Source organism: Felis catus, chromosome C2 (genome assembly GCF_018350175.1).
Source record: "Felis catus isolate Fca126 chromosome C2, F.catus_Fca126_mat1.0, whole genome shotgun sequence".
NCBI lineage: Eukaryota > Metazoa > Chordata > Mammalia > Carnivora > Felidae > Felis > Felis catus.
Window position 1 is genome coordinate 124,779,640 of NC_058376.1, and position 15,300 is coordinate 124,794,939.

Here is a 15,300-nt window from a genome sequence, read left to right on the forward strand (position 1 = left end):
TGACCTAATACACTAAAATATCCTTTAACTGTTTTTTAAAGTCATAAACAGATCTCCACACTAGAGGAAACTCAGAACTTGCAACCCAGTATAGTTTATTTGATGTAGCTACTCTGTTGTAGTTGCAGAGGCTACTATTTATGACATATATAACTGACCTCCCTGCTTTCTCTACTCATATCTTACTCCTACCTAATGATCTTCTATTCAGTTAGGCATTTCAAACTTTGCTCTTTTAAGGTTTGCTTCTGTATTCAAACCTTTAATACGATAGGATCATTTAAAATTATGCTAAATATTGTACTACTAACAAAACAGTTATTTCTAGAGAACTCTTCATTTTTCAACAATTAAAACTAAGCACTTCTGTTGCTTAATACTATTTTTCAGAAAGGACATATTCACTATGTAAAATGGTCCTTTATGACGTGGGTTTTCTGCAAAGAAGATCCCTGTATGTATGGTAGGACTATGGCTCTAACACAGCTGAGTCGATTAGTTATACACCATGATGAAAAGTCCTCATTGGCCTTTAATTTCTTCAATTTTCTTTTTCCAGCTCGTATGTTTTATATCTTCACAGTTCTTCTTAAGAAAAATCAAATTTAAAGCTGGAAAAATAAAACTCTGGTTGTCCTATCACTAAAGCTAGTTGTCAATTTTTGAATGTCTTTCCAACTGGTTATTTTGGACGCAAATCTGATTACTTCAGCTTCTATCTTCTCCTTCCCTAAAATTAGGCTACCTTTGATTATTTACACTCTGTGGCTACCTCTCTGCTACCCATCTATTTTGGTCTAGTAATGGTCTCTGTATGACTCAATTATGGCTGTGTAATGTGTCTAAAAAGGAAAAAATCGGTCCTCTCTCTTCCTAAACATCATTTTGGCTCCCCTTTTCTTCTATCAATATTGTACTATTCTGGTATTAAGGTTACTTAATAAAATGTTAAAAATAGTTCACATTTTATTCTCTTAAGTACAATTAATTTTCAGACAGTGACAAAGTTTAGGACAGAACTGAGTCAGAAAGCATAAATTTTCTCTCTGGAGACAAGGACAGGTTATCAAATCACCCTACACATATCTGTATAAGGCCAGCTCTATTCTGACATAAAGTGAAAAGATTTGGGGTAATCTATGCCTTTCAAATTTTAAACAGATTTTACTATTGTTAAGAAGCAATCGCGTATACTGGAATGTTACCACTTGCATTCTCTTGTCCTAGCTCCTCTCCCTCTTCTGTTAGTTTGAATTGTTTTTATGTTTGTATTTTTATTTTTCTTTCTCTTCTTTGAAAAGAATCATCCTATTTTTGAAGTTGTTTTATATTAGAGTCAATAATGACTAAGCACTTAAGTGCCAATTTGTGGGTATCTACAATATACCAGGCACTGGATTTTTTACCTCTGACTTAATTCTTACATCTTGGCAAAACAGGCATGTTACACTCCCTTTACAGATGATGAAGTTGAGGCTCAAGGAAATTATGTAACTTGCCCAAGCACAGAGCTAGGAAAGACCTCCACTAGGAAATGTCAAGAATTCAACCTCCTGTTGTCCAACTCCAAAGACCATACTCTTTGCACTCCACGATCCCTCCACAAAAACCTTTCTCATCTATTTCAGCTAACAGCTTAGTCTTCAAGACTTGATAACTTTAAGAGGCACTATGGCCATCAAGCTTCACCTAAGGTGGTTCATTATAATATGCTCTTCCCACAGTATCTGATGCCTTATTTATCAACTTTCAAGAAGCTATAGTGTTCTTTGATAAATGAGAAATTTCTCAAAGTAACAAGTAACACCTAAATTAGCTACTCATTATCAGATACAAGTCAAGATAAAAGTCACACAGAAATCTTGAATGACAAGATTAGCTTTTCTCCTAAATAACCACTGTAGCAATCATAATAAAAATGATAATAACGTCATCTTCTATCATTCACAGAATACTTAATTGGTCTGATATTTTCAGCTAAACTACTTACTGAACAACCCTAAATAATATCTAGGATTACTAATATACAGAAACTATCTGCCTAAAGAGGAGTATTAATCAAACCTATCCTCACAACTAATCTCTGTGTGTAGGTACAACCCAAACTGATTTATTTAACAAATGGATTTAATACCATTTTTCCTGGCAATAATCAAATTAGTTTACAAAGGGGCTGATTAAATCATTACAAAGTCTCCTAGTTAAGGGGACAAAAGCAAAGTCAACATAATGAGAAAACAAGAACTATAATCTCCTGTTTCTGTAAACTGAGAAAACGTGAAGATAAAGTGTCAAGTATGCCAGGTGGGTCTACATCCAGCTTCTCACCTTTTCCAGCTCATTTTGAACAGTCAAGCAGCCTTACTCACTTTTATCTTGCCCCCACTTTACAAATCCACATCCCAAGATATGCTTTATACAACGCCCTTTTTGTTGGGGTCAGGGTGGGATGAGGTAGGGGGAGAATTACAATCTGTAGAGATTTTCATAAACAAAGCATCCTAGTCTTTCCATGACTGAGCAAAAGTTAAACTGAAAGTACTATTTGGCTGATAACACTAACAGGGTAAGAGGAGAATAAAGTGATTCATGTGTACTATCCCAAATGTCCTGACCTGTTTTTCTTTTCTCCTTCCCCTGGCCACAGTTCAGGCCTGTGGGCGCTCCATATCTGCCAACCCTAAAAGGAGTCTTAGGCTAGACTTTCTTCTTTAGAAGTCATGTGTTAAGAGCATAATTATCTGCTCTTGGGATAGAAAATTCATCTTTCAATCACTTGCAATCTTATCACACTTGTCTGACTTAACTTTTTGTTTAAGTATTAAAACCTTGGGTATGTTGCTTAAAAATGTTTTCTCGGGGCGCCTGGATGGCACAGTCGGTTAAGCGTCCGACTTCAGCCAGGTCACGATCTCACGGTCCGTGAGTTCGAGCCCCGCGTCAGGCTCTGGGCTGATGGCTCAGAGCCTGGAGCCTGTTTCCGATTCTGTGTCTCCCTCTCTCTCTCTGCCCCTCCCCCGTTCATGCTCTGTTTCTCTCTGTCCCAAAAATAAATAAACGTTGAAAAAAAATTAAAAAAAAAAAATGTTTTCTCTCATTAAACACTAGGGAATTTTGGAGAAAAGAAGGGCATCTTATCAAGAATTTATTTAACTTTTCTAATGACTGCTTTCTAAATTCTGAGATTTAAAACATCAGGAGAGTCAAGCCTTACAATCAATGAGTTAACCAAAAACAAAACAAAAAACCCTACTGACATTCTTCCAGCCCTTTCCAATTATAAAAGATCATCAATTTTATTCCCTTGCTTTTGCTGTATATTAAAGTCACAAAAGCATTCTCCAAAAAAAAAAAAAAAACAAACATGTTTTAAAATGGTAAAACAGGTATTCCATAAAAAAGTTAACCATGTCAGTTAACAACTATCAGACAACTCTTTACAGTACAATATTAAAGTTATGAATACCAAGGGATCTTTCCAAAATGGAAGAAAAAAGTTCTAATCCTGCATTTTCAGAATTATAATATTTGGCAAATTCAAACACAAAAACAAACAAGACTTTTTGATAGACTCTTAAATACATACTACTTACATGACACCTTGTAGAACTTTCTGGGGATCAGGGTCAAATAGCCTGTCAACATAGTGGCGACTGCTAGCTGTTACTTCCTAGAAAGTGGGGGGAAAAATTATGACATCTGAAGCCATGCAAATCACAAATTCACAGCATCACCCACATCAAACAGCTATTTAATTTAAGGCAGATGCATTAGAATTTCTATAAAAATACTTACTATATTAATCATTCTCAGAAAAGCTTGTGACAAGATAAATAAGATGGGGAAGAGAGAAGATACCTAGTTCTCACTAAAACCGTAATTAGACAGTGAGATCTTTGTGGCGATCCCTGCCAGCTTTGCCAACAGAACTGAGCATAAGTATTAAGAAGCAAGGTAAGTTTCTTAATCAACTGTTGTATGTCACCTTCATATGAAAAACAGATAGGAGTATTGCTTCTGTTCAGTACCCACTAAAGGGAGAGAAAATCTGCCTCTCAGCAAGGAAAAAAGGGGAAGCACTTGATAAACAGTCCAAGAAGGGTAGTTCACAGGCAAGAGGAAGACATCCAGTCTGATGCAGAGAAGCTACAATGATAGGAAGCAGACATATGTAAAATCAAAAACAAAGGTAAACGAGTTGTCACACTTTCTGTGAGGGATTTATCAAGTCCAACAGAGTTATCTAGTCTGAGATGGCTGAGGCTATGTAGAAAGGGGGGAGTTAAACATAAAGACCAAGCAGAGACACTTACCTCTTTTTATTTGTACTGTGGAATTTCCTCTATTATATTATTTTCTGTAATACTTTGGGGGGGGGCAATATTTTTTATATTTAATTTTCATTACTTAACTTTTTAAGATTTTCTTTAAGTAATCTCTACACCCAACAAGGGGTTCAAACTCACAACCCCAAGATGAAGAGCAGCATGTTCTACTGACTGAGCCAACCAGGCACCCCATTTTTTTTTTAAAAAAAGAACATACGTTTAAGAACTAGAGAAAAAGGATTTTTGTCCCTTCTGTTTCTTTCTGATGGCTGCTGAAATATGCCCCTGTACTGCCACCCATTCACAATGAATTAGCATGGAGAGGAAGAAATACCGCTCCATTTTACCCAGAACCCCTAATCAGAAACAGCTAATTGACAAGACACAGTGCCAGCTTAAACCTCTGAGTCACCAAAAATATCTCTGGAGAAAAACTGCATAAACTCCGATTTCCTGATAGTAGAATTAATTCAAAATCAAAACATTTTTTTCCTATTATGAGCTTGCTACCAAAATATCCTCATAAGCAACCCAAATGCCTACTTTTAGTATGCACTCCATTTATAAAGAACAAACAGTGGCAGCAAACAAGCAAAACTGATAGAAATACTTGTGCCCGACAGATACCATTAAAGTACCTGCTAACAGGATTTGGTTTACTGAAAATAACAGAATCAGAGAGTTAGAAGGATTCTTAATAAGTATTTGTTCCAATCCCTTAGCTAACAAATGAGGGATGGATCTTTACTCTGATGTGAGATTACCAAAGTTTAAGTAGGGATGCAAACAACAGTACAAATACATCAAAAAATAATATATCAAGAGCAAAATCCAGAGTAAAACTCAAAATAGTATTCCTATAATATAAACAATGAGTTTTGTCACTCCACTTCAACATATGTGCTTCCCTGGGTTTCCAACATTTTAAGTCCTTCTGAGTACCTCAGACCCTTAGTTTCCCTTCTATCCAGGGGCTGATCTTCAGCTTTACTGTTCTTCTTCACGTTCTCTCTCACAGCTCTGGATCTCTTGCCTCTCAATGTGGTTTGGAAAAGGTTCTTGGGTTTAAGACTTGTATCTTAAAAAACTTAAGTTCCACCCACGAACAGCAACTCTCTTTACTACTCTGTACCTGGTTCATTCAATTTTATAAGCACTGAATACCTGCTACATGCAAGGCACTGAGGAAGGCATTAAAGATTTTAAATTTAGCACGGCATGGTTCCTGCCCTCAAGAATTAATTCTCTACTGCAATTGTGTTTACACCTTTATATTCCCTACTAGAATATAAAACAGAAGTATAAACATATATAGGCAGCACTGAGGAGGGAGTTAGTAAACTAGGAGAATCTGTGATGAAGGCTTCTTAGAGGAGTTAGTTTTGTCAAACAAATAAGGGAAAAAAGAATCAGAGTCCCAACATAGCCATAGTGCATATGAAGCCAACACATATATACCATTAGAAAGTACATACCAGTTGCTGGCAGTGAGAAAGAAGGGAGGATAGATGACATCAAGAATGTAAAACACAAAAGGCTAACCAACAGGTGGCCCACAATTGGAGTACAGATTGTCTTTTGGTCACAGTTCTATGCTAGGTGCCAAAGAAGACACAAAAGGATGTTACAGCAGAACCTTGCATTTAAGGGGCTTGTAATCTAGAAGGGTGTCAGGCATGTACACACACACACACACACACAAAACAATCCTCTGAGCTAACTAGGTAGCAGTGAGCTAAGGGGATATAGTCACAAATTCAATTTTACTCTGTGCTTTTGCCTAACATATTCATTGATTTGTCTGTATGGGACAGTTCTTTTATTTTACTGCTTCCCTTTATAGACTAGGCACCTCTCCCCTTTCAGCCCTCTTCTCTTTCAAAAAGCAACCTGGAAATTTAAGAATTTGGGAAAGAAGGCAATTGATAAAGATAGTAAACAAACTGGCCAGGGAAAGCTTCTCTAAGAAGGTGATATTTGAGCAAAGACCTGAAGAAGATGAAGGAGTAAGTCATGTAGCCACCCAGGGGTGAAGCTGTTCAGGCAGAGAATGCCAAATGCAAAGGCTCTGAAATTGGAAGTATCTTCTGTGATCAAACAACAAGACGCCATTATAGGTTGGCGCAGAATGAGTGAAGGAGAAAGCCACACAAAATAAGTTCAGAGAAGAGGGGCCAGATGGTAAAGAGCTACACTGTCCAATATGATGGCCACTGGCCTCATGTGGCTATTGAACATCTGAAATTTGGCTAAGAACTGAACTTTAAATTTCTTTTTCTGGCGGGGGGGGCGGGGAGGAGGGGCAGAGAGAGAGAGAGAGAGAGAGAGAGAGAGAGAGAGAGAGAGAGGGAGGGAATCTTAAGTGTGCTCCGTGCTCAGCAAGGAGCCCAATGTGGGGCTCAATCCCACAACACTGGGATCATGACCTGAGCCAAAATCGAGTTGGATGCTGAGCCATTCAGGTACCCTGAATTTTAAATTTTTTAACTTTAATTAATTAATATGTAAAATTTTAAAACCAAGACTGGATTCGGTTATTAGGAAACTTTTAAGAATGTCTGGAACTACTTGGGTATGTATATCTACTTGTTTAACTGTAAACTGTATGAAACCGAAATGCCAATCAAGTATTTCCAATCAAAATTTGGCATCCAAACTGTATAAAATACACACCAGATTTTGAAGACTTGAGATAAAAAAGTAAAATAATTAATAATTCCTTATGTTGTGTTTTGAAATAAAATTTTAATACATTGGTTTAAGTTAGATATATTAAGATTAATTTTTTCTTTTTACTTCTAGAGCATGGCTGCTAAAAACTTTAAAATTATATGTGTAGCTTAAATTAGTTTTCCACTGGATAGGGCTGGGATAGAGCCCTGTTAGTCATTGTAAGGATTTTGCTTTTTATGGTTTGAATTGGGACGCCATTAGAGTTTCGGGAAAAGAGAGACATGAACTGACTTGTTTTAAAAGGATCACTCTGGGGGTGTCTGAGTGGCTTAGTCAGTTAAGCCTCTGACTTCGGCTCAGGTCATGATCTTGCGGTTCATGGGTTCGAGCTCCACATCGGGCTCTGTGCTGACAGCTCAAAGCCTGGAGTCTGCTTCAGATTCTGTGTCTCCTTCTCTCTCTGCCCCTCCCCCACTCACACTCTGTCTCTGTCCTTCTCTCAAAAATAAACATTAAAAAATAATAATAAACAAAAAAATAAGTAAATGGATCACTCTGGTTGCAATCTTAGAAACAGACAAATGCATGGAAGGGGATGGAGGACAAAAGCAGGGAGACGAGTGGGAGGCTGTTTCAGTATCAGAAATGCTGTTATTTCAGAGAGATGATGGTAGCCTGGACTAGGACAAGAGTTTTGAAGGTAGTAAAGTTCACTCAGATTCCAGATAAATGTTGAAGTTGAAATGACTATCAAATTGGATATGCTGTCAGAATAGATATGGGCTATGAAAGAAGAGAGGAGCCAAGAGTAACATTTAAGGTTTTTTGCCAGAGTATCCAGAAAGATTTGAGGTGTCAATTAATGAGCTAAGTACGACTGTGAGTGATGCAGATTTGAGAAAACCAAAAATTCAGTTTTGAATATGTTAGGTTTGAGAATTTTATTAGCCATCCAAATGAGAATGTCAAGTTGGCAGCTGGATACAGGAATCTAGAATTTAGGAGAGAGTAGTGGGCTAGAGATACAAATCAGGGAAGTGCCAGCATGTTAATGGGATGAGTTCACTAAGGGAGTTCACTTTACCATGGATAAAGCAAGGTCAGAAGAGTGAATGCTGGAGCACCTGGATCAAGAAGAATTCCCCAAATGAGAGAATGTTTCAAGGAGAAAGTAATCAAATATCCCACATATGAATAAAGTACAGCATAAGATGATGACTAGGGCCTGATACAAAAATATGGAAGTCATCAGCAACCTTGATAAGAGCAGTAGAGGCAGACTGGTGAAGCCAATGACCACTTGAAGAGGGCATAAAGGAAAACAGGAAAAGAGGAATTAGAGAAAATACAACTCTTTCAAGGAGTTTCATTTTGCAAAGGAGAGTGAAGAAACAGACTAGTAGCTAGAGGGAGAAGTGGAGTCAGGAGACCATTTTTTTTAAAGATGGAATTAATTAGAGCATAGTTATTCACTGATGAAAAATCTTTTTTAATTTAAACATTTTTAATGTTTATTTTTGAGGAAGAGAGACAGAGCATCAGCCAGGGTGGGGCACCGAGAGAAGGAGACAGAGAATCCAAAGCAGGCTCCAGGCCCTGAGCTGTCTGCATAGAGCCCAATGTGGGGCTCAACCCCACGAACTGTGAGATCATGACCTGAGCTGAATGAAGTAGGACACTCAACCAACTGAACCACTCAGGCGTCCCTGGAAACTTTTTTAATAGAGAAAAAATATGCTGCAATGAGGCAGCAGGAGAACTTTTGGAGCAATGTTCATGAATAATTGAGAGGGAACAAGATTTACTGACCAAGTAGAACATGGAACGTATAATAACTAGAGAGAATTAAGAAGATGGATATGGCAGTGAGCGCTTGTGGACATGGTCTCTAATTACTCCTATTTTTTGAGAGTAAAAAATGGTGAGAGTGGGTGGGGACGTGGGTGGTTTGAAGAAAGGAGGAATAAGAAACCGAATGGGCCAGGAAAATGTACCAGGATTGCCAGGCAGCACTAGCCTTCTTGAGGTTCATAATTATGAATTTAAAGTATGACCAGTCAGCATGGCTCTTTTTTCCCCAGCAACATTAAAATGTACAGAAGTAGGCATAAAAAATAGGGCTGAATTTAACCAGGGTTGGAATTTCATCACACAAGGATGACAAAGCTAGGGGAAGGGGTCAGCTGAGTTGAAGATATATACAAAGTTGTGATTGTAATGATGGATCTACTGAAGGCCAGTGAAAGAGTGGTAGGGCTAACAGACTCTAGATAACAAATGGACTCAAGGATTGTTGACAATGGAGCAGTGGAAGGAGTGGCTTGGAAGGACAGAAGGTGGTGGCTAGGATACCTGAAATTGAGGTTATGGACGAACTTTAGTTATCAAGTCAAGGTCTAGGAAATGACCATGGGAACAAGTACCTCAAGGCAGGATGGAGGATATGGTCATTGGGGAAGCCTACAGCTTAAGAAAAATTATCTACATAGGCAATGAAATTTCCATATTTCCATAAATCATCACACAAGTAGTTCTAGAGAAAGTGACCGTGAGCTACGAGCTAAATCTTAAAGAAATGAAGGAGAATGAGCCTATAGATGCACAACAAGGTAGAGTCAGAGAAGATACAGATCAGGACTATTTAGAGAAAAGGGAAAGACAGGGGTCTGAAAAGAGCAATGAGGAGCAAGTCTATTTCCATCTCTAGAGATAGAGGGATATCAAAGACATGGAAGGAAAAACAGCCACCAGCTGAAGAAGTTTACAAAAGAAAGCTGGGAAAAAGTGTCACCAGGTCAGTCTAAACAAAAAAGATCAAAGAAATGTGCAGAGAAGCAGCAGGAGAAAGACCAAGGGATGTGGATAGAAAACTAAAAAGACAGTTATATGGGCATACGGAATGACCCTAGACACCTGGACTTTTTGTGGTAGTTAATGTAAACAGATATAAAGAGCTTAATCCTGATGATCTCAAGGGAAAAAGAAGTGTGCCTATGATACTGGGGAGGAGTGGAAAGAGCTTTGGGGCTCTTCTTCATTCTTGCCAACAACAGTGCAGGGAGGGACAGTTTGATCTGGGCAATCCTTATTTACTCCAGAAATAGGAGAAGCACTGGGGTTCCTTCTTCCCTCCTGCCCATAGAGATAAGAGGATTAGGAGGGTTTCTGATGTCCTGTCCTTTCAAGATGTGACTTCACTTTCAATTCAAAACACCAATGCCCTTTTAAATTGCTTCCTGTAACTTCCGGTAGCTAAACACATGGTGAATCTTCCATTCCTCCAACTGACCGAGTGAATGTGCCAAGCAGCCAACTAAAGCTCAGGATACAGTCTGTGCCCATAAAGGAGAGCAAAGCTAGCCAGGGTCAGACTGTGACCTCCGCGATTTGGCACAAGGCTTCCAACAAATGACCTAACAAGTCTTTAAAAGCTGGATCTGAACTCATTTTATGCATTCAAAGCTGCAGTAAAGCTACTACAAATGTATATATAAAACCCCTGTTGCATTTTATACTTACTAGCACTCCCTGAAATTATATTACATGAAAAGGTACATGGGTACCTTTAGCAGAAAGTTTGTAGATACCAAATTTGTGAATCAGAGTTAATTCTAAGAAGAGTTGAATCCACCGTGTGTACAAACAGGTATTAATCATTAAAAAGAAAGAGAAGCCTGAAGCAAATTTCTTTTTGTAGGAAAACAAAAACAGAAACAGGTAATAAGTTGCATTCCATTATGGAGAAGTACTAAGGAAAGCAATTTCCCTTTTATTAGGGTGACCAACTATGACAGACAGCCTCTAAGATGGCCCCCAATGATACCTACCTCCTGGTATTCAAACCCTGTGAAATGTGTTCCCTTGAGTGAAGACTGGACTTAGTAACTTGATTCTAGCAAACAGAATGCAATGGAGGTGACGAGATGTCATTTCAGAGTTGGGGGTGTGTACGTGTGTGTGTGTGTGTGTGTGTGTGTGTGTGTGTGTGTGTAAGGCCAGCTGCCATGCTGTGCTATGGAGAAGCTCACGTGGAATGGAACTGCAGGAAGCCCCTAGCCGTCGGCCAGCAAGGAACTGCAACTGCCCACATGGAACTAAATCCTGCCAATAACCATGTGAGTGAGCTTGGAAATAGATCCTCCCTCAGTTGAGCCTTCAGGTAAAACATGGTTCCTCCTAACACCCTGACTGCAACCTCTCAAGAAACTTTAGGGCAGAGGTACTGACTAAGCCACACCTGAATTCCTGACCTACAGAAATTGTGAGATAATGAATATAAGTTTTAAGCAGCTGAGTTTCAGGGTAATTTGTTACACAATACAATAAATAACTAATACACCTTCAATTTTTTCATCCAAAATAGGATAATTTTAAACAGTGAACGAGAGCACTATTAGTCGTTATCACAAAGTAACAAACATAAATGAAGAGGGCTAGAAACAAAGTAGGCTGTACGATCATCCTACTTTTAATCCTTCTTTAGTAGTACCTAAGAGGAAAAACTTAGAGATACCTCAGAAAACTGGCCAGACAATCCTGAAAAGGCAAACTAAAACAGTCTCTAATTACCCTTCTGAATAAGACACAGACAAGGCACTTTCTCACAGCACTGCTGAAGCCTACGGGTAATCACAGAAGACATTTTTCTGCTGCCTCTCTGAAGCCTTTGAGTCTGCCCCACCCAGCTGCCACACTCTCCAGCTGCCTTGCTGAAGCCAGCGGACACACAATCCACACAAGGAACATCTCGATTGCCTGGCCCTGATGACCAAGAAGGGTGGCTTTCCAGAGCTGCACAGGACTATACAACTGGATAGAGAGTTCCTGGCAGGCCACCACCCCCAGGACACTGCAGAGACAGAAAGAAGACTGAAATACAACACTCTTGATGTGAAAAAAGCCTATTTGCTTGGCATAGAGCTTCAGCCTGAAGGCCAGGCATCAGATTTCCCACACACTAGAGGCTAAAAAGGCACTCCCAGGGAGACAACATACTTGTCCACCACCTGGGCCTTGGGCTCAGCAAAACTCCCCAGTAATGAGTTTATACACTTGTCTGGAGCCCAGACTTTTGTAACTGTTGCCCTAGGGACACCTCTAGATCCTATGGTTTGGAGGTCCACAGGAACTAGCCCCACAGGACTGCATATATTTGCACAGTTGAAAAACTGCTGCCTGAAGGTCTGGCTTCCAATCAGCCTGAAACTAGGTGCTAAAAGAGATTCCTTCTCTTGGATTGCTCACAGGTCTTGGCACATCCTCAATAACAGGGGCTTATCAAGAATAAATCAGGCAGTTTAAACAATCACAAAAGTACAAGAGACAACCAAGAGCTAGTCAAGGTTGAAGGATAAGGATCAGAACCTACATAAAACCACTCCTTCAAGACTGAGAAAGGTAGCTGTTTTGCCTGACAGAAACAAGTGCAGATAATCAAACAAAATGAGGAAACAGAGAAATATGTTCCCAACATAAGACGACAAAACCTCAGAACAAGACCTTAATGATATGGAGACAAGGAATCCACCTGGATAAGGAATTCAAAATAATGGTCATAAAAATGTTCATGGAACTTGGAAGAATGGATGAACATAGAACTTCAACAAAGCCAAAGCACCAAAGAAAAGTCACAGGGCTAAAGAACACAATAACTGAACTGAAAAACACACTGGAGAGGTGCAAACAGCAGACAGGATGAAGTAGAAGTACACACCAGTGAGCTGGAAGATAAATCAATGGAACTCACCCAAACAGAGCAGCCAAAAGAAAAATAATCTTAAAAAATGAAAACAAAGGATCTCTGGAACAACATCAAGTAGAATAACATTTGCATTATAGGAAGTCCAAGAAGAAGAAAATACAGATAAAGACACAGAAAACTTACTTGAAGAAATAATGGCTGAAAATTCCCCTAAAGAAGGAAACAGACATCCAGGTCCAGAAAGTCTAGAGAGTTCCAAAGAAAATGAACCCAAAGACAGCCACACTAAGACATATTATAATTAAAATATCAGAAGTTAGAAATAAAGAATCTTTTTTCCTTTTTGTTTTTGAGACAGAAGGAGCATGAGCAGGGGAAGGCGAGAGAGAGAAACTCGAAGTAGGGTCCATGCCCAGCTCTCAGCCCAGAGTGGGGCTTGATCCCACAATGTGAGATCGTGACCTGAGCCAAAATCAAGAGTTGATCAACCGAATGAGCCACAGAAGTGTCCCAAAAGAGAATCTTAAAAGCAGCAGGAGAAAAACAAATTGCTATGTTCAAGAGAAATCCCATAGGCTATCAGATTTCACAGCAGAAACTTTGTAAGCCAAAAGGGAGTGGCTTGATATATTCAAAGGGCTGAAAGGATAAAAACCTCCAACCAAGAATACCCAGCAAGATTACCATTCACATTTGAAGGACAGTTTTCCAAACAAACAAAAGCAAAAAGAGTTTATCACTATTAAACCATCCTTACAAGAAATTAAAGAGACTTCTTTAAGCTAAGAAACAATGACACTAATAACAAGAAAACATACAAAAGTAAAAATTCTTACTGAAAAATGTAAATAAATATATAGTAACAGTAGTGGATTAATCACTTATAAAACTAAGATGGTTAAGATAAAAATTGGTAAAATTAACTAAAACTACAATAATCTTAGTCAAGAGATACTAAAATAAAAAGATGTAAAAAGGGGCATAAAATGTAGGGTGGGAGAAAATAAAATTATAGTTTTGTAATGTATTCAAATTTAAGTTGCTATTAACTTAAAATAGACTATTACATCCCCAAGATAATATGTGTGAATTTCACGGTAACCACAAAGCAAAAAACTTACAGTAAACACACAAAAGGAGGGGGCACCTGGGTGGCTTAGGTGAGTATATGGCTTTGACTCAGGTTGTGATCTTGCAGTTTGTGCGTTTGGGCCAGTATTGGGCTCTCTACTGTTCAGTGCAGAGCCTGCTTTAGATCCTCTCTCTCACTCTTTATCTGACCCTACCCCAATTGTGTTCCCTCTCCCTCTCTCAAAAATAAATAAAACATTAAAAAAAAATTTTAATGCACAAAATAAGAAATCTAAACACTAAAGAAAGTCATCAAACCACAAGGGAAAAGAGAAAAAGAAACAAGGACAGAGAAGAACTAAAACACAGCCAGAAAACAATGAACAAAATGGCAAAAAGTACATACCTATCAATAATTACTTTAAATGTAAATGGACTAAATTCTCCAACCAAAAGACATAGAGTGGCTATATAGATTTTTTTTTTTAAAGGACACATCCATACCTTGCCAACAAAAGACTCAATCCAGAAGGACAAAAACACACAGAGACTGAAAGTGAAGGAATGGAAAAAGATATTCCATGCAAATAGAAAAAGAAAACCAGTGTAGTGATTCTCTTATTAGACAAAATAGACTTCAAAACAAAGACTGTAATAAGGGACAAAAAGAGGCACTACAAAATAATAAAGAGGTCAATCCAACAAGAAGATACACCATTTATAAATATATATTCACCCAACAGAGAAGCTCCAAAATACATACAAATATAAATAAACATAAAAGGAGAAAAAGGTAGCAAAACAATACAAATAGGGGATTTTAACCCCCCCCTTGCCTTAAATCAATGCATTGATCATCCAGAGAATCAGTAAGAAAACACTGGTCCTGAATGACATATTAGACCAGATGGACTTAATAGACATATACAGAATATTCCATCCCAAAACAGCAGAATATACATTCAAGTGCACATGAACATACTTCAAGATAGCTCACGTTAGGCTACAATACAAGACTCAATTTCAGGAAGACTGAAATTATATGTAAAGCATCTTTCTGACCACAATGGTATGAAACTAGAAATCAATTAGAAGAAAAAAACTGGAAGAACTACAAATACATAGAGATTAAACATGTCACTGAACAACTATTGGCTCATAGAAGTAATAAAAAATACCTACAGACAAATGTAAACAGAAATACAACATATCAAAATCAATCAGATGCAGCAAAAGAGGTTCTAAGAGGGAAGTTCATAACAATACAGGTCCACCTCAAGAAACAAGAGAATCTCAAATAAATAACTTTATACTAAAGGAACTAGAAAAAGAACAAAGCCCAAAGTTAGCAGAAGGAAGGAAATAATAAAGATCAGAGTGGAAATGAATGAAACAAAGACTAAAAGACAATAGAAAAGGTATACAAAATTAAGAAACAGGTCTTCAAAATGATAAACAAAATGGACACACTTTTAGTTGGACACACTAAGAAAAAATGAGAGAAATTCAAATGAAATTAGAAATGAA

The 15,300-nt window shown here is 38.2% G+C and overlaps 1 protein-coding gene across 3 annotated transcripts in view; it reads right to left on the bottom strand.

Annotated features, from left to right (window-relative positions):
* ARMC8 (armadillo repeat containing 8) overlaps nt 1–15,300 on the bottom strand; it is a 107,408-nt gene that overhangs the window by 75,583 nt on the left and 16,525 nt on the right. For 2 of the 3 annotated variants that reach the window (XM_019810660.3, XM_003992063.6), the window contains exon 2: nt 3,594–3,670. The exons of the other annotated variant lie outside the window; for it this stretch is intronic. In XM_019810660.3, coding sequence (XP_019666219.1) covers nt 3,594–3,670 — 77 coding nt within the window. The remainder of the gene's footprint in view (nt 1–3,593; nt 3,671–15,300) is intronic. 3 annotated transcript variants of the gene reach the window in all.